This window comes from Schistocerca americana, chromosome 8 (genome assembly GCF_021461395.2).
Source record: "Schistocerca americana isolate TAMUIC-IGC-003095 chromosome 8, iqSchAmer2.1, whole genome shotgun sequence".
NCBI classification, from domain to species: domain Eukaryota; kingdom Metazoa; phylum Arthropoda; class Insecta; order Orthoptera; family Acrididae; genus Schistocerca; species Schistocerca americana.
The window spans coordinates 213,105,861-213,125,438 of record NC_060126.1 but is presented as its reverse complement, the minus strand read 5'-3'; the positions used below and the strand labels follow the sequence as shown (position 1 = coordinate 213,125,438).

The 19,578-nt window shown below is 40.7% G+C and overlaps 1 protein-coding gene across 1 annotated transcript in view; it reads right to left on the bottom strand.

Moving 5' to 3' along the window:
- The window catches only part of LOC124545119 (AP-1 complex subunit beta-1), a 66,687-nt gene extending 47,935 nt beyond the window's left edge, over positions 1-18,752 (bottom strand). The window contains exons 1-6 of the mRNA XM_047123937.1: positions 18,605-18,752; positions 18,101-18,217; positions 17,859-18,029; positions 11,907-12,152; positions 11,597-11,790; positions 7,498-7,672 (exon numbers count right to left, since the gene is read on the bottom strand). Coding sequence (XP_046979893.1) covers positions 7,498-7,672; positions 11,597-11,790; positions 11,907-12,152; positions 17,859-18,029; positions 18,101-18,208 — 894 coding nt within the window. The 5' untranslated portion in view covers positions 18,209-18,217; positions 18,605-18,752. The remainder of the gene's footprint in view (positions 1-7,497; positions 7,673-11,596; positions 11,791-11,906; positions 12,153-17,858; positions 18,030-18,100; positions 18,218-18,604) is intronic.
- Between the last annotated feature and the right edge of the window lie 826 nt (positions 18,753-19,578).

Genomic DNA, 19,578 nt, shown 5'->3' with positions numbered 1-19,578 from the left:
CCAACAAATGCTCCACGGCCCGACCACGATCATCGGAGACAGTCCCACCCCATAGAGGGTTGTGGGCATTGAAATCGCCCAGCAGCAAAAAAGGTGGCGGCAGTTGTGCTATCAGAGCAGCCAGGACATGCTGCGCGACAGTACCATCAGGTGGAAGGTAAATACTGCAGACGGTGATAGCCTGTGGCGTCCACACCCGAACAGCGACAGCCTCTAAAGCTGTTTGTAGAGGTACAAACTCGCTGTGAAGAGAGTTCAGGACATATATGCAGACGCCACCAGACACCCTTTCGTAAGTTGCCTGGTTCTTAAAATAACCCCGATAGCCACGGAGGGCGGGGGTTCGCATTGCTGGAAACCAAGTTTCCTGCAGAGCAATGCAAAGGAAAGGATGACGGCTGATAAGTTGGCGGAGCTCAGCTAAATGGTGGAAGAAACCGCTGCAGTTCCACTGGAGGATGGTACTGGCCATTGCTGGGAAAGGCGTGACGGGACGGGGAAGGCAGATTACGCCACTGGGTCACCTGCTGCCTCCAAGTGAGCACCTGTGCCAGTGCTTTCCATGGCGTCGGAGGGACTGGCGAGATCGAGGTCCTCAGCGGACGCCAGGATCTCCACCTCGTCCTCAGACGCAGAGGTTGAAGGTTGCGGTGGGACAGGTGCCACCGCAATGGCAGGATGCTTGGGAGCCTTTTTCTTCAACGGCTTCGCACGCTGTGCCTTGGGAGGGTCTGGCTGGGAGGGCCCCACTGGGTCAGTCTCAGGGACGGACGACGACCGTGAAGCCCTATGACCAGCGACCGGTTGTTGCTTCAAAACTTTGCGGGTATCCGCTTTGACACTGGGCAAAGCCTGGGAAGGGAGGGCCCCAAGGGACCCCTTCCTGGCTAGAGTAGCCGAAGAAGCCCTACGCTTCTCCGGCTGGGAAGGGGGGACGAATGTCCCCGATGGTTGGGGTGGTGTCGCTCCTGGAGTAGATGGAGCAACAGAGGGCGAAGTGCTCCCCACAACCAAGGGGGCCGGGTCATTTTGACATAGCTGAGAGGCAACAGTACGTGACGACACGGGAGAGGATCGGACCGCTGTTGCAGCAGCGGCATAGGTGGATGTCATGGGCACAGGATGTAACCGCTCATATTTCCGCCTTGCCTCTGTGTAGGTCAGGCGGTCCAGGGTCTTATATTCCATTATCTTCCTTTCCTTCTGGAAGATCCGACAGTCCGGTGAGCAGGGGGAATGGTGTTCTCCACAGTTAACACAGACGGGAGGCGGAGCACATGGAGTATCAGGATGCGAAGGACGTCCGCAATCCCGACACGTGATGCTGGAAGTACAGCGAGATGACATGTGCCCGAACTTCCAGCATTTAAAACACCGCATTGGAGGAGGGATATATGGTTTCACATCACAACGGTAAACCATCACCTTAACCTTTTCGGGTAAGACATCACCCTCAAAGGCCAAGATGAAGGCACCGGTGGCTACCTGATTATCCCTCGGACCCCGATGGACGCGCCGGACGAAGTGAACACCTCGTCGTTCGAGGTTGGCGCGTAATTCATCGTCGGACTGCAGAAGAAGATCCCTATGGAATATAATACCCTGGACCATGTTGAGACTCTTATGCGGCGTGATGGTAACTGAAACATTCCCCAACTTGTCACAATTGAGCAACCTCCGTGACTGGGCAGAGGATGCCGTTTTGATGAGCACAGAGCCGGAGCGCATCTTGGACAAGCCCTCCACCTCCCCGAACTTGTCCTCTAAATGCTCCACAAAAAACTGGGGCTTGGTCGACGCGAACGATTCTCCATCAACCCGCGTACACACAAGGTACCGGGGTGAATATTCGCCACTGCCTTCTTTAGCAAGACGTTCCTCCCATGGAGTAGCTAGGGAGGGAAACGATCTCTGATCCAATTTCTTCCCGTTGAGGTTAGACCTCGATCGCTTAGAGACTGCTGGTGGAGGCCCACCAGCGATAGATGACGTACCACGCTTCATTGCGGGTCATCCGCCCTGATGCCACCTACTCCGACCAAGGGCCCTCCCCACGGGCGCCACCCAGCCACAGCAAAGGCCACCTGGCAGGATGGCCATTGCCGGGAGTCCTGATGCCCCAGGGAGATGGGCATCTACTCCTTGGCATACGTGGGGAGTGAACGGCGCAGGCATCAGTAGAGCGATCCCTGTGTTGTCAGGGGGCTACAACCAAGAGGGTACATGGCGACCCCACCACAACGGACTGGCTACCGTGCTGGATCTTAGGTGCAAAAATGGCCAAGGTCGTCGTCACAGTTAAAAGAAACACTGCAGAGTGCAGCGTGGTAACCGCCCAAGAGATCGAAAACGAGCGGGACATCATTGCAACGACGAGAAAGACGGCAAAGGTCTAATTGCACGACGGATACAGTGCACCACGTAAGGTGCCCTTCCCCAATTGGCTCGCTCTTCGGAATAATTTAGAAAGATGGAGGTCAAACCCGAGAGGGGACCATCACATAAGGCCGAAACATGTGAGACTCCTTTTAGTCGCCTCTTACGACAGGCAGGAATACCGCGGGCCTATTCTAACCCCCGAACCCGCAGGGGGTAATGGATAGGTACTGGGATTGTTGTGTACAGATGCAAGCTGAGCTGGCGAACCTTTGCTCACAGCTTTAGGCTGCGTTGGCTTCCGTCACATAGCTTGAGGCTGCTGCCAGGGGGCATCACTGGGGGATTGGATGCGGGGATGCGAGGGACGTTGAGGACTTCTCACGTGTCCTCTGATCGGTCCACTGCTGTGATGTCCCTGGGTACTGCCTGCACTGAGGTTGTCCCCTCACCCGAGGTCGAGTGGGAGATCATTCCAAAGTCTGGCAGGCAGCAAATAACTTTCCGTGGAGCCGATCATAGGGCCTCCCCAGTTCGTTTGACAAACAGGTTTTGGGCGTTATCAGTGGCTGACGGTGTCTGTGAGCTGAATGCAGTCGTCCGCCACATTCTAGAGGAAGCTTCTCGGCCCGCAAGGTCTGGGCATTCACAGAGGGTGGGTTTGCTGGTAGTTGGGAGCTCCAACGTTAGGCGTGTAATGGGGACCCTTAGAAACATGGCTGCCATGGAGGTGAAGGAAGCCAGTGTGCATTCCGGGGGGAGTCATTCCAGATGTGGAAAGGGTGCGTCCGGATGGCATGAAGAGTACAGGGTGCAGCCAACTGCAGGTGGTGGCTCATTTCAGTACCAATGACGTGTGTGGCTTTGGATCGGAGCAGATTCTGTCTGGTTTCGGGTGTCTAGCAGAAATGGTAAAGACTGCCAGTCTCACTTCCGAGATTAAGGCGGAGCTCACCATCTGCAGCATTGTCGATAGAACCAACTGTGGTCTTTTGGTGCAGAGCCGAGTGGAGGGCCTGATTCAGAGGCTCAGGCAGTTCTGTGACCATGTAGGCTGCAGATTCCTTGACTTGCGCTATTGGGTGGTGGGTTTACGGGTTCCGCTTAATAGGTCAGGAGTCCACTACACACAGGAGGCGGCTACACAGGTAGCGGGGGCTGTGTGGAAGGGAGCGGGCGGTTTTTTAGGTTAGAGGGTCTCAGGGAACCACAGAAGGGGCATCCGTCAGAAAGTGGGCAGGTAAAACACAGTAAGGTAGTTGTATAAACGAGTGGTATTGTAGATTTAAATTGTCTTAGATGAGTTGGGAAAGAACCAGAGCTCCAAGTCCTAATAGAAAGCACCGAAGCTCAAATGGTTGTAGGTACAGAGAGCTGGCTAAAGCCGGAAATAAGTTCAGCCGAAATTTTTTCAAACAATCTAACAGTGTTCAGAAAGGAGAGATTAAATACAGTTGGTGGTGGAGTATTTATTGCTGTCAGAGGTAGTTTGCCTTGTAGCAAAATTGCAGTAGATAGTTCATGTGAAATAGTATGGGTAGAGGTTATACCTGACAATTGGACTAAACTATTGATCTATTAATTGGATCGCGTTACCGACCCCCCCCCCCCCCCCCCACTCAGAAGACATAGTTGCTGAACAGTTCAAAGAAAACTTGAGTCATTTCAAATAAGTACCCCACTCATACAATTATAGTCCGTGGTGACTTCAATTATACGTTTAAAGCCGGCGGCAGGCATAAAACATCATCCAAAATTGTACTGAATGCTTTCTCAGAAAATTATTTTGAACAATTAGTTCATAAGCCCACTCAAAGCATAAATGGTTGCGAAAACATACTTGACTTTTTTTACAGACAAATAATCCTGGACAAATAGTGAGTGTTGTGACGAATACAGGTGTTAGCAACCACAAGGCAGTTGCTGCTAGGCTGAATACCGTAACGCCTACAACCATCAAAAAGAAACGCATAGTATATCTATTTAAAAAAGCTGATAGAAATGCTCTTAACACCTTTTTAAGAGACAGTCTTCACTCCTTCCGATCTGAACATGTAAGTGTAGAAAAATTGTGGAATGTTTTCAAAGAGATAGTATCAGCAGCAATTGAGAGATATATACCACATAAATTAATAAGTGATGGTACTGATCCCCCACGTTACACAAAACAGGTCAGATCGTCGTCGCAGAAGCAACGAAAAAAGCATGCCAAATTTAAAAAGAATGCAAAATCCCCAAGATAGGCAAAGTTTTACAGAAGTTCGAAATATGGCGTGTACTTCAATGCGAGATGTTTTTAATAATTTCCTCAACGAAATTCTGTCTCGAAATCTGGCAGAAAACCCAAAGAGATTCTGGTCATACATGAAGCACACCAGTGGCAAGACACAATCAATACCTTCACTGCGTGATAACGGCGAAGTCACTGGTGACAGTGCAACTAAAGCAGAGTTACTAAACACGCTTTTCCGAAACTCCTTCTCCAAAGAAGACGAAGTAAATATTCCTGAATTCCAACCAGGAACAACTGCCAAGATGAGAAACATAGAAGTAGATATCCTGGGTGTAACAAAGCAGCTTAAATCACTTAATAAAGGCAAGGCCTCCGGTCCAGATTGTATACCAGTCACGTTCCTATCAAAGAGAGCTGATTAAATCGCTCCATATTTAGCAATTATATACAACCACTTGCTCACAGAAAGATACGTACCTAAAGACTGGAAAATTGCTCAAGTCACACCAATACCCAAAACGGGAAATAGGAGTAATCCACTGAATTACAGGTCTATACCACTAATGTTGATTTGGAGTAGGGTTTCAGAACATATACTGTATTTGAACATTATGAAGTACCTCGAAGAAAACGATTTATTGACACATAGTCAGCATGGATTCAGAAAATATCATTCTTGTGAAACACAACTAGCTCTTTATACTCATGAAGTAATAAGTGCTATCGACAGGGGATGTCAAATTGATTCCATATTTTTAAATTTCCAGAAGGCTTTTGACACCGTTCATCACATGCGTCTTCTAATCAAACTGCGTGCCTACGGAGTATCGCCTCAGTTGTGCGAATGGATTCGTGATTTCCTGTCAGAAAGGTCACAGTTCGTAGTAACAGATGGAAAGTCATTGAGCAAAACAGAAGTAATATCCGATGTTCCCCAAGGAAGTGTTATAGGCCCTCTATTGTTCCTGATCTATATTAACGACATAGGAGACAATCTGAGTAGCTATCTTAGATTGTTTGCAGATGATGCTGTCATTCACCGTCTTGTAAAGTCATCAGATGATCAAAAAACTTGCAAAATGATTTAGATAAGATATCTGTATGGTGTGAAATGTGGCAATTGACCCTGAATCAAGAAGCTGAAATCTCAAATGTATAGCAGTCTTTCTATGACCAAATGTCTTGTTTATATGGTAAGCAGCAATCTATCCCTTTTATAATACTGTCACTGTTCCATTCCGGATTTTCAATTTTTTGACATTACAGTTTGCAACATGACATTTTCCCTTTCAAATTATTATCTCTAGAAATTTTATAACTTTTGTTTGTTGGCAGATGCAAAGTGAACAAAGGTGTTATCCTCTTTCTCAATCCTCATCCCTTCTATAACTGGGGCAAACATCAAGAGGAGACAACATAGAGAGGTATGAAATATTTATTGCCAAAGGAAGTTCTACTGAGAATATACAATTAATGATTTTTGGCTCCTGCTGTGAACGTGTCATCATCAAAACATTTACTGGGAGGTAAACCAACACAAATTTTTTTTTCAAAGCTAGGAATTTCAGTACTCTCCTCAAAACAATCTTATTTTCAAAGTAATGTCCATTATTCTTAATACGTTTGTACAACTAGTAAGTCTGAAGACAGAAAAATGTGTGTTTTTTTTTTTTTACTTAGTTATAGTGACAGCCAAACAGACCCTCCCTCATTTATTTCCTTATTACTACTGTGCTCTGTGGTCATCAGCCTAGCACAACAACTCTTCACCTGTAAAGCTTTTGAAAAATAACAGTCAGCACAGCATTATTTCCAGTTGATACTTGGAATTTTTTGCTGGTCAGTTAAAATCAGATACACAAATCTGGGAACAAACACCATTGTGTCCAAATGTTTGCTTAAAATTCAGTGACATCACTGAAATTGCAATGAAGTCAGTTCCATCACGTGTTTAATGGATGTTCGTGCCACCTGTTCCCTCAATCAGGCTGTCCCAGGACAATATTTCTCATCTTTGCCCACTGTAGGAGAGGGTCTACACTCCTTTTGCCTGACCATTTCAGGGAGCTATGTAGCTGCTGGCAGTTTATGGCCACTCAAAATTCACAATTTTTCTCACCATTTTCATTTGTACGGACAGTTTCTGGACATGAAGAACCAAATTTGTCTTCAATTGACATGTTGCAGTTTTTAAAACATGAAAATCACTTTGTGCTTCTCACTGAGTAATCTCTGTAAACTGTTTGCAACATTACAATGGGTTGCACAGAATTTTTCCCCAAATAGAAAGCAAATATTCACAACCACATATCATTCACTTGCATTTGCTATCACAAAAAAAAAAAAAAAAAAAAAAAAAAAAAAAAAAAAAAAAAAAAAAAAAAAAAAAAAAAAGAGGAGAGAGCAAAACAGCAGCAGTGAAGGAAGGAAAAAAATCAATAAAGTCAGAAGAAACCTTTCCACAGGAAGCCAGGGGTACTGTTGAACTCTCAAGACAACTGTGTGATCCACCCTTAGTGAGAGAAATTCATACAATGCAAGCTATGCCCCGGGCGATGTTCTTCTGGGGACTTGAGTACTCTCTCGTATGTCAAACTAGAAGCTGGATATCTCTACCCTGAGAAATGTGCACCCATGTATCACAGGCTGGGATGATTTCCAAACCCTTTTCCTCGAATTTTGCAAATCTCTTACCTTTTCACATTCTCACTACTTCTAGAAGTTTTACTGTGAACTTTGTCGACAGTCTTCTTCCATACCTCATGGTAAGCATGAATATTTCACAAGACGTCTACTGTTCACCGAAATTTGGAGGAATAACTATAAAACTGGGTATAACAAGAACCTTAGACTTTCGCAATACAAATAATGATTTACTTAGGACATACCTCTGGTTCCGAAGAAAGTAGTGTCACCAGTGGAGGAGCTAGCTTCTTTGTGAGTGTTGACACAAAATCAGAATCTGATGGAAGCATCTCCATAAATTTCATTAAAACCTTCACTGCAGACAAGACAACTGCGGCATTTGCATGGGCCAAACGAGGAGTGATCCGCTCACAGATGCTGCAGTATTAAATGTAACTTTTAAAATTTAGAATTGTATTCACTGATGCAACAAAAATAACCCACCCATAACAATATCATTAGTGACAAAGTGTTAAGAATAATACAACAGAAAGTAATAAAAATAAAGCCATGTTCCACACTTATCTTTACAAGAATATTCTTCTTTAAAATTCTGTGTATTATGCGATTTCAAAAAATATCTGCAAAGAATCATACACGCACAGACACACTCTCTCTCTCTCTCTCTCTCTCTCTCTCTCTCTCTGTGTGTGTGTGTGTGTGTGTGTGTGTGTGTGTGTGTGTGTGTGTGTCACATGTAAGTAAATATTTTGATTTTATAAGCTTATAATTCAACTGCCGCCAATAAATTACAGCTTTTTCTAATAATAATAATAATAAGAAGAAGAAGAAAAGATTAAACAGGATACCATCATTTGTTCTACTTCCCACATCAAAGCCAAGATGCTCACTACCGTAAAAATTAACAACTCTTCTGTGTTTACTGGTCAATTTTCAATCTAGTACAGAATTTGTTCCTCTTAGAGAGATTAGTAGTGGAATGCGTGCCGCCGCCCCCCCCCCCCCCCCTTAGAACAATGCCTAAACAAGAAAATCAGTATATGTTGTCAATCAACAGGTGGTATTTGCTGCCATACAAGCAAGAAATTTCTTGACACTTAACGGTAGCTAAAGGCTTCACCCCAAGTTATCTACATGCCACCCTGTAGTTACATGTGTTTACTCACTTTGAATTTACATGATCAAACTTAAAGCAGAAGCTATTTTGACGAGAACCTGGGATGGAATGAGTGTGGCCTTCTGCAAGGAATAGTTGAGACATTATATATGACATGTAAACAACAATGAATTTATGAACACAGTGGCTTTATAGGTCCAACTGCAACACTTCTAAATGTGGTAACAGTGAGGTAGGTACAAAAAAACTATTAAAAGAAAGAACTTAACAGATAATTCCAACAAATCAATATAAAAGAGGCATACCGATTCATTTGTGTCATATCTAATCATAATTAAAAATAAAGGGTGCAACAAGAGAGTGATGCAGGAGGGTGGTGGTGGTTGGTACAAGACAAGTGGTGGTACAAAAAGAACTGACTGGATAAAGATGGGCACAAATATTCTATGGCCTTCTTGAAGGCACTAGCCCAATAATCACCCTAAGTTATTTAGAGAAACTTATAAAAATGTTTGTATGGCAACCTGAACCAAACTTTTCCAAAATTAAATAACTGTTCCTTAATCACTGCTCTTCCATTTGTCACTACAATAAAATCCAGAGTATCAGTGCTAACAATCGGACTCAATGAAGTCAAGATGACATCGTGCAAAAATTTAGCTCTAAAGAAAGATGCCGATACCACATTACATTTTTCAGCTGTATTGTACCATACGATACCCTTTAACTCTCTCCCATGGCCAACCCACCCCGCTAGAAAGATACTCCAAACAGGGTATACTTGTATAAATTATTTGCTTTACTTTCACTTGAGGTCAAAAGAAATTTTAAAATCGGTTAGCCTGGGTCTTATCTAATTTCCATGAAAATGTGAATGTATTACAAGTTTCAGCTGATGTTATGCTGATAAAATGACAGTAAAACCACCTTTTTGCACTTTTCAGAAGCCTGAGCTGAAGAAGTATAAAATGCAGTAAGTATAAGGTACAGAAAAGCACAGGAAACATATCACGCTGTAGATTTCGTATGTTCTCTGTTTACAGAAAATTGCCAACTTTTGTGTTTTAACTAATACTTTGATGCAATTTTTTTACCACAGTTTTAGAATGAAAATTTAGGATGTGTTAGAAAATGATCAGTTTGGTATTAGAAAAGGTCAAGGCACCAGAGAGGCAATTCTGATGATGCAGTGGATACTGCAAGCAAGACTAAATAAAAAACCAAGACACGTTCATAGGATTTGTAGACCTGGAAACACACTTTACAATGAAAAATGTTACAAGATGTTCAAAATTCTCAGAAATATAGGGGGAAGCTGTATGGAAATAGGGTAGTATACAAACTGTACAAGAACAACGAGGAAACAATAAGAGTGGAAGATTAAGAATGAAGTGCTCCGATTAAAAAGGGTGCAAGACAGGGATATAGTCTTTTGCTCCTACTGTTCAGTCTGCACATTGAAGAAGCAATGATGGAAATAAAAGAAAGGTTCAGGAGTGGAATTAAAATACAAGGTGAAAGGATATCAATGATACGAATCACTGATGACGTTGCTGTTCTGAGTGAAAGTGAAAAATTACATGATCTGCTGAATGGAACAAACAGTCTAATGAGTACAGAAGACAGATTGAGAGTAAATCAAAGAAAGACAAAAGTAATGAGAAGTAGCAGAAAGGAGAATGACGAGGAAGGTAACATCAGGATTGATGATCGCGATGTAAATGAAGGTAAGGAATTTTACTACCTCGGCAGCAAAATAACTAATGATGGCTGGAGCAAGGACAACACCAAAAGCAGACTAGCACTGGCAAAATGGGAATTCCTGGTCAATAGATGTCTACTAGTATCAAACATAGGCCTTAATTTGAGGACAAAATTTCTGAGAATGTACGTTTGGAGCACAGCATTGTATGATAGTGAAACATGGACAGGGGATGTGGTGCTACAGATGAATGTTGAAAATTAGGTAAGGAATGGGGAGGTTCTGCACAGAATCAGAGAGGAAACAAACGTGGAAAACACTGACAAAGCAGATGGGACAGGATAAGACATCAGTTAAGACATCGGGTATAACTCATGGTACTAGGAGGAGCTGTGGGGGCAAAAATTGCTAGTGCAACTCTGAGATGAAGGGGTTGGCACAGGAGAGGAATTCGTGGCAGGCTGCATCAAATCAGTCTGAAGACTGATTAAAAGAAAGTCTCACATTAGAACAAAATATCTTTTTAATGTGGTTTCATAGAAGACTTGTTTCTGTGTTTTATTTAGACCACTGGACATGACCACAAAAGAAACACGTGTTTGTGTGTATTAGCAACCAACCATCACCTTTGTGATAATCATAATGGCAGGGAACGAGTGCTGACACACATACGAGCATGGGAGTTTTCCTTTCCACCCCAATAATGTCCAATGGTGTAAATAAAACACAGAAGGGAAAGTCTTTTGTGAAACCACATTAAAAAGATATTGTGAGATTTACTATTGATAATCATTAAAAATTATGGTAAATAAATCTTAACAACATATTGGTTAAAACATTACAGTTGGCAGTCTTCATAAATAGAGAACAATAGGCCCACAGTCTAGAGCTTGTTACTGACAATAAGGTCACTCAGTTCAGAGGTTTCCTGGACGAGAAACAGCTTTGTTCCAATCCCGATTTTCAGGAGGAATACGATGCACGTTTTGCAACAATCTGTTGAAAATCAGAGTTAAAGGCCATGGTATTACCAACAACTTAAAATGCAAGAAATGTTATAACACAGAATTGGTAATGATGAGAAAGCATTGTGTTGAGAGAATAGGCCTTTCATTGGGACCAATAAAATGGACGTAAAAGGTGGGATAATGTAAAATGAGAGAACACAGAACCAGGGTTTTACTGTACTATTTTATCCTATATTTTGAACTTATCTTAATAAAAACTTTTAATCAACAATGGGAGTGACACTCACTGAAAAGTTCTCCACTTCAGTGAAATCACCCAGCTAGAATCCTGACAACTTCATATTAGTTCCCCCCCACTGAGAAAGATGAGTCTTAATACTCTATAATTTATGTAAAATAAACACTTCTTTGATTGTATGATTATTGTTAAATGAATACTTCTCTACTGGCACTCAAACAGTACAAGAATCACACATTTAACTAAAATTATATAAAATTCAACTGTTACTTTACGCTTAAACTCCGTATATAATCAGTATGTAGCTTCTACTAACCTTTGGGCTTCCCTATCATCCTTTGGACTGTAATTTGCAAGAGAATCTAGAATGAAGACTTGGCCCCACTCTGTACATTCATTAAGAGCTGTTAATAGTTTGTTTATGGTCTGTGCATTCATTTCAATAAGTGGAGAGCCACTTGCACTTGCTTCATTTATTTCAGAGAGAGCAGCCACAGCATTAGCAACCACCTAGACCATTAAGTAAATACATATTACGTCCACAGTCCTTTAATGAAAATTTTCCGTATTAAAAATTTCTATTCTTCTAGCTACAGATAGTAAAGCTGCCAATAGAATATCCTTACCATAGGATTGGAGTCAGAAAGAAGATCTTTCAGCTGATCAAGAAATCCCTGGTCTTCAACCAACTGGGCATTGATATCATACAGTTTGGCAACACACACAGCAGCAGTTTTTCTAACATATGGATCTTCATCTTTGAGGCACTTACGCAAAGGCTCACAAAGATATTCAGTTATTTTGTCAACTCTAATGCAGCCCATTGTTCGAACAGCCAGGGCACGGATTAAAGGATTTGGATCTTCACAATCCTACAAAAAAGATGAAAGTTTCATTGTTGCAATTCAGTCCTGATACATTCGATTACATACACTATTTTTATAGTGTAATCTCTGAAAGTGACAAAATCACTACAGACCAAACATATGAGAAATAAACACGTTATGAAAAAGGATTATCATTAGGGAAGCTTGAAGGAGGAATATTACATGTATATGTTTAATATAGTTTGGTTCTGTAGCTTCAAAAAGGGCCACTTATGTTATTCTGACTTTGCAAATGTTCTCTGTAGTCTTATCTAATTTCCATCTGTATGCAGAAAGTGTAATTTAACTTGTGATTATTATGCTGAAAACTCAAGCTTAAATACTAGGGAGGTTACATTGAGTAATGGTTTCAAAGACTTGAACACAGCTACATACTATCTGCACAAAGCCTGTCACTCAGCTCACAGCTGGTTGACTTCTGTCATGAGTGCAATTGCATACATAAATTCCTCTATATACAACTCACAAAATGCAACTCAAGCTGCCTCTGGATATAACATAGCAATAAATGGAGAAAGTATGTGCAAATTAGTAACAGTTAGTCTTGTTGTAACTATAATTACACTAAAGACTTGAACATGCAAAATGTCACAGAGATTAACATAATCCAATGTCATACTGGATATACAAGCTCGTCACATTGGAAACAACATGTTGTTATGCATAGTCCTGACTGCAGATAAGTTTAAGTACTTACGTACAACAGCAACAAGATCGAGGGAGCTTTAACTCTAAATGAAACCCTTTCTTCACTTGGACCTGCACAAGTTCCAGTTCTCATGTTGGTATGATGGACTGGTCTCATCATTAGGTGACATTACTGTTTTAGTGGCCTGACCATCTACTTGGGGTATTACATACGTGGATTTATGTGACATTTTGTCAGTTGGTTTTTCACTCAATACTTATCCCACTACCATTACACAGATTGTAGCATTGCAATTTCCACATACATCTATGTGTCTCCAAACAGGCATTTGTGTAGTAAAGCATTAGCTGCTTCTGTGACTGGTCAAAAACATTTGATTGTGCAGTTCACAGTATTTTCCTACAGAAGCGCAAATATTATGATATCAGATGATAACTGTAACTGGCTTTCATCCTATCTAACTAAAAGTATACCGAGTGTTGCATCAAGAAATTTGGGGAGTGTTCACAACGAAGCAGCATTCTCAGAATGGGAAATCACTACAGGTGTACTTCAGGGATCAATATCGGGTCTTTTTTGCTCTTGTTGTGTATAAATCATCTTCCTTGATATATTTAAAAAGCAGAAATAATATGGAAAGAAAAGTTGCCACTCACGATATAGAAGAGATGCCGAGTCGCTTATAGGCACAACAAGGAGTTTCATAATATTTTTACATTCCATCCTGGATTTTCCATTGTTTGTTAAAAAGCAGCAGAACTAGTTCTCTTTGCTGACAATGCAAGCACAGTATTACAATAAAACTCAATGGAGCAACTTCACAGTATATCAATATAAACAATATTTTCTTGGAAATACGCCGTGACTGAATTTAGGTAAAATGCTATACATGCAATTCAGTGCTGCACAATGTCTGACCACATCACTAGAAACAATATGCGAGGTTGAATCAAGAAACGAAACAAAATTCTAAATCTTATAAGTGTTTACACTGGCAGAAACCTGAACTGGAGACCCCATGTTACAGCTCTTAAATGTCTTAGCTCTAAATCTTGTGTGGTGTGGATAATTTCAATGTCTGAGAAGATCAAGTTGAAGAGTTGCTTGATTTTCCTATTTTCATTCACGAATGCCTTATAGCAGCATATTCTGGTGTAGCGCATCACTAAGGAAGACAGTACTATACAGAAGTATGTAATAAGGTTAATGTGTGGTGTCCATTCGGTAACTTCTTGATGACAGCTCCACACAGTTGGACGTACTGACAGCAGTCTCAAAGTAAACCTTCTCCCTTACAATGTTTAATATCAATGACTGTTTGAAACCCGTAACATATTCTCTCTCTCTCACACACACACACACACACACACACACACACACACACACACTAAAAGTTACGCATATTTTTTAGCATCATGCACCAGAAATTGAATCTCAGTTTCTAAGTCCTAACATATATGGACAACAACATTTCTTAATATATGCTGCCAGAGTACAATACTGTTGATTAGTTCTGTAGAGTACAATACTGTTGATTAGTTCTGTAGAGTACAATACTGTTGATTAGTTCTGTAGAGTACAATACTGTTGATTAGTTCTGTAGAGTACAATACTGTTGATTAGTTCTGTAGAGTACAATACTGTTGATTAGTTCTGTAGAGTACAATACTGTTGATTAGTTCTGTAGAGTACAATACTGTTGATTAGTTCTGTAGGATTAAATAACTATTTTACTATACTTTTTTAGTTCTGAATCTTTTCTCCTTGTTATACAAATTACTGATTCCATAAAGTTCAATAATTCAATGCCCCAAATATTGAATATTAGAGGCTAATTAGGAAGAAAAAACTAACTTTATGAAAGAATTTACCTCAATTTCAATGAGAAAATGGGACTGTAAGACTAATAAAAATATTAAGAAATTATTTTTGTTGGAAACATGTTCAACATTGATTTGCCTGCAATAAAGTTCAAAAACAAAGATAAAATATTGCAACTACAATACTGCTAGTTTAGAGCAATAGAAGCTGTTCCTGTACAACTGCCTGAACAGCTTTTTGTTAGTTTTGTGGAAAGTAGTGGGAGTCAATGCCAAAATACAGTTTTCATAATGTGCATGTGCACTGTGTGTCTGGAATGCTGCTAAAACACATTATCTCTATAGTTCCATGCTACACAGTTAAAATTTGCAACTATCCTTACTGTACCTTCTTAAGAAGCCCCACATTTATCTTGCTGCATTACTTCCTCACATTTCATAATTATGTTCTGGAAGTAAAAGATCTAATTCTAGAAACTAAATAGCGGTGGGCAGTTGTTCAACCTTTTTACTGGACCAGCTGCCCTTTGAACCTTCCATTTACAAAAATTCAATATTCCATTACCTTTGTTCATTTCACAAAACAGTCATCCAAAAATAAAAAGGAAACATGTTCATTATTAATCTGTCTTAACTCTTTGATAATTAAGTCTAAATATTATCTTCAGCGTGTACCTTATAACACATTTCTAAAAACAAAGATGATGTGACTTACCAAACGGAAGTGCTGGCACGTCGATAGACACACAAACAAACACAAACATACACACAAAATTCAAGCTTTCGCAACAAACTGTTGCCTCATCAGGAAAGAGGGAAGGACGAAAGGATGTGGGTTTTAAGGGAGAGGTTAAGGAGTCATTCCAATCCCGGGGGCGGAAAGACTTATCTTAGGGGGAAAGAAGGACGGGTATACACTCGCGCGCGTCCACACACACACACACACACACACACACACACACACACACACACACACACACACACACACACAAGCAGACCAATTGTCTGCTTGTGTCTGTATATGTGTGGATGGATGTGATCCTTTCGTCTTTCCCTCTCCTTCCCTCTTTCCTGATGAGGCAACAGTTTGTTGCGAAACCTTGAATTTTGTGTGTATGTTTGTGTTTGTTTGTGTGTGTGTGTATTCACGTGCCAGCACTTTCGTTTGGTAAGTCGCATCATCTTTGTTTTTAGATATATTTTTCCCACGTGGAATGTTTCCCTCTATTAATTCATATCATTATAACACATTTCGTTATACTAACTCGTCTTCCATTTTACAGGTTTCTTTGTACTGTGTGACAAGCTGTGTTCTGGACTGAAACAATGAGGAGAATGGCCATCAAAGTATCAAGGAGCTAATGTGACAAGTGATATCAGAACCTACCAGCCTATGAAACCACTTGTTTCTGCATTCAGACTATTATGAGCTGCACGGATAACACAGCAGCAAAGTATTAATCCTCAAATGACAAAGGTATTACATTAAGCGTATTGTGTTGTGTGACATCATTGTCGCACAGTGTTGCTGAGCGGTCGTGTCTATAGATGGCATGCTATATTTGTTGGTGTGCTCTTGTAGTGGGAGTTCATATCTGAAGATGATGTGTGGTATTCAGTCATTTGACTGTGTAATCATTTTTGAAGTAGTTGTTGGATGTGTGTGCTGTGTCACCAATGAGTTAATGTGATTTATCGTTTTGGAGGTTTGTGTGTTCATATTTGTGTTAGGTACAATTAGTGTTGATTGTTTTTCTTGGACCAAAGTGTAATGTTTTCTTGTTCTCTGTTAGAGATGGATATGATGAAAAAATCTGATAGTTATTCACTCAGAGTTGCATTGGTTGATGAAATGAAGATGAGGTTTTCGAAGTGATTCGGCTCAATTGCCAACTATGTGAGGTGTTTTGTACAATGAGTATGATGTTCACAAAATCCCCAGCTTCTTGGGTTATGGACCTGTATATGAGCAGTGCCTCAACCCTCTTGAGAGATCTAGGTTGCCATCAGCAAGACTGTTTTACTTATGGATTACTTTTGTTAGTGGTCACCTTTACATTTTTGAGTTGCTTTGTTTCTGAGAACTGTTTTTCTTTCAAATGTGTGCCTGCCCCCCTCCCCCCCCGCTCTCTCTCTCTCTCTCTCTCTCTCTCTCTCTCTCTCTCTCTCTCTCTCTCTCTCTCTCTCTGTGTGTGTGTGTGTGTGTGTGTGTGTGTGTGTGTGTGTGTGTGTGTGTGTGTGTGTGTGTCGGGCAGTTAGCCAACCCAGTTCCATTCGGCATTGGCTATGGTTGGTAATTATTTTGCTTTGTTTCGTTTTAATGAAGTATTTGTGGCCAGTTTGCTTTCGCGTGTAGTTTTTTTGACTTTATTTTAATTGTCCTAGTAAATCTGGGGGATTTTGTATTTTGGTACGGTCAGCTTCGTTTCAGGTGAAGGGAACTTTGCAATACCATGTTTTGGAGTTGTGCGTATTGGTTTATCAGGTATCAAGGGTTTCACTAGGCCTACATAGATCACGTGAAATTTAAGAGTCTTGCACTATTCATGCTTGTAGTGTTACATCGTATGTTAATAACTTTATGTTAGACTTGCGGATAATATTCGTTTTGTATTGTGTATTTATCTCTTCCCTCCCTGAACCATTTACTTCCCGCGGTTGTCCCATTAGTTTCATTTTATTGCTCGAGTGAAATACTCGCATGTCTATTTCTGTTCGCGCGTATATGCATTATATGCGCAAAATAAGTTGACAAACGGCGCGGTGGCCGAGGGTGGTGAAGTTAGGGTCGCCATATTGTATACACTGGAAGCTAAAAATCTGTCAACTTTTGTCATGGGTCGAAGCAGACGGTTGGCACCTTACGTTTCCGTAATGATTCTCTCTCTCTCACAACCCCCCACCCCCACCCTTTAAAACTGACCCTTTAATATTCGGCCTTGTCGGAAACGAACTATGCCCAGAAAGCACAAGTTGATACTATTCTATAGCACTTATTTCATCTGAACATTTATGTCAGTTGTATTTACTGTTAATCTCATAACGCAAATCTAACCAATAATAATTAGTCCACTAAAACAATTCTCCGACTGCTACGGCAATCCACCGTCGCTTCTATAGTAGTATATTATGTATGACCACAACTAACGTAATTCTAGGTACTGTCACGTCTTATTATTGTCGTCTGTATAAGTAAAGCCATGGGGAACATATGAAACTCACCTTTACAAAAGTGTTTACTGCCATTATTGCCATGTCAGGCTGACTCTTCGCGTAGTTCATCAAATATAAATACACTAGTTTCTTCAGTTCGAGATTGTCAGTCTGCATACAATTAACGACATCAGGAAATAAAGCAGAAACATCTTTTCCTACTGTCATTGAAGCAATAACCTGCACAGAGAAATCAGTGTCAAGAGTGTTGAAAGAAGTGTTCAAAAACTGATTGGAGGGCGGATACGTACTTTTTTAACAGCTTCCCGCTTCTTCTCTTTCTTATCATTGTTAAGTTCAGATTTCAGTTCAAATATTTCACCCTTTTTTGTTGTGGTAAAATACTTTGAGTCAGTCATGGCTGGGTGCTGAAAGAAAATGAAAAATAATATTACACTATATTTGAAATACTTCCGAACAGCAGCCGGAATAGGCTAACGAAAACTATGATTTGATGAGTACGCCTGTTACGATTGACTGCATCGTTTCACAATGTTGTAAACAAAAATTACAGCGCCTTGAATTGTCTTGCGCTATATTCTGTTCTTTACAATACTAAACAACATTATAAGTATTTGCTGTTAGAGTAGCCCTGCAAACATAACCTACATTAGGCCCAACGTGAGGAAGCATCTTTCGAAATAGGACCAAAACGTCGGAAACTTCAGGACGGCAAATTCAGCAGACAAGAAACCGATGCAACAACCAACATACAATACAACAATCTATCAAAAAGCAAATGAAGAATAACTTACCTAGTTCCCTCACTTGACAAGTTCCCACCCCACACACTGGCAGTCAAAGATACACCTTTTGACAGCCAAAACAATTTCGTATCGAACAGGTGTTATCGAAGTACATTTTGAGCAAAAATTACACCACTCTTAGAAGTTTATTGTGATTTTTTATTTCTAGTTGCAATATTCCTATGTCTGTCATCCAACGGAATTTGTTTATCACCGTCAATCACGAAACACTGAAAGTTCGCAAACACCAGTTAGCCGACAGCTAGGGAATATTGGTGTCAAGGTACACACCCGCATTGCTCTTGCATATTTTAAAAGCTTTCTCCTACCACGATCTCGACAAATCAGATCATATTAGAGATAATCTTTCAGTTCTATGTATGACGTTATCACCCTAGCTACGCGACAGATACGTTAGTTTCATTTCTGTGTTACAGTGCAACTGGCGTAATAGTGAAAGTGCATGGGACAAAAAGTAATGTATGATACGTCAATGAAAGCTTCTAATACAAGCTAGAAAAAATCTTAAAGATAAGACTGTCAAGAAAATTAGCTGGAATATATTGTATACATAAAATAAATCTTTCTCTCCGGAGTGATGCAGATTTCGGAAACAGCATTTCGAAGTGTTTTGTTACTCTTTATGGTGATAACCGTCGATGGCACCAAGGATGCAGCTTCTTCAAAAGGCAGTGACATTTCCATACACCCCATTAACTATGTAAGTGCAACTGTATTACATTATTTGTGACAATAGTAGCATGTAAGAGTAGCAAAAGTTGACGTTCAAGACAAGAAAAGTAGCAGGCACACTTTGTTAGTATAGATAAACTTAAGCTATCAAGTCACTGAAGAGTGAGAGCAGCAATATAATATTGAGACTTCTGGTGTTAAGAAAACAACAACTGTATCAACAGGTCTCTCCTAATGGCAAGTTGGAACTAGTTCTACAACACAACACAATAACAGGCTTTCTTTTGTAT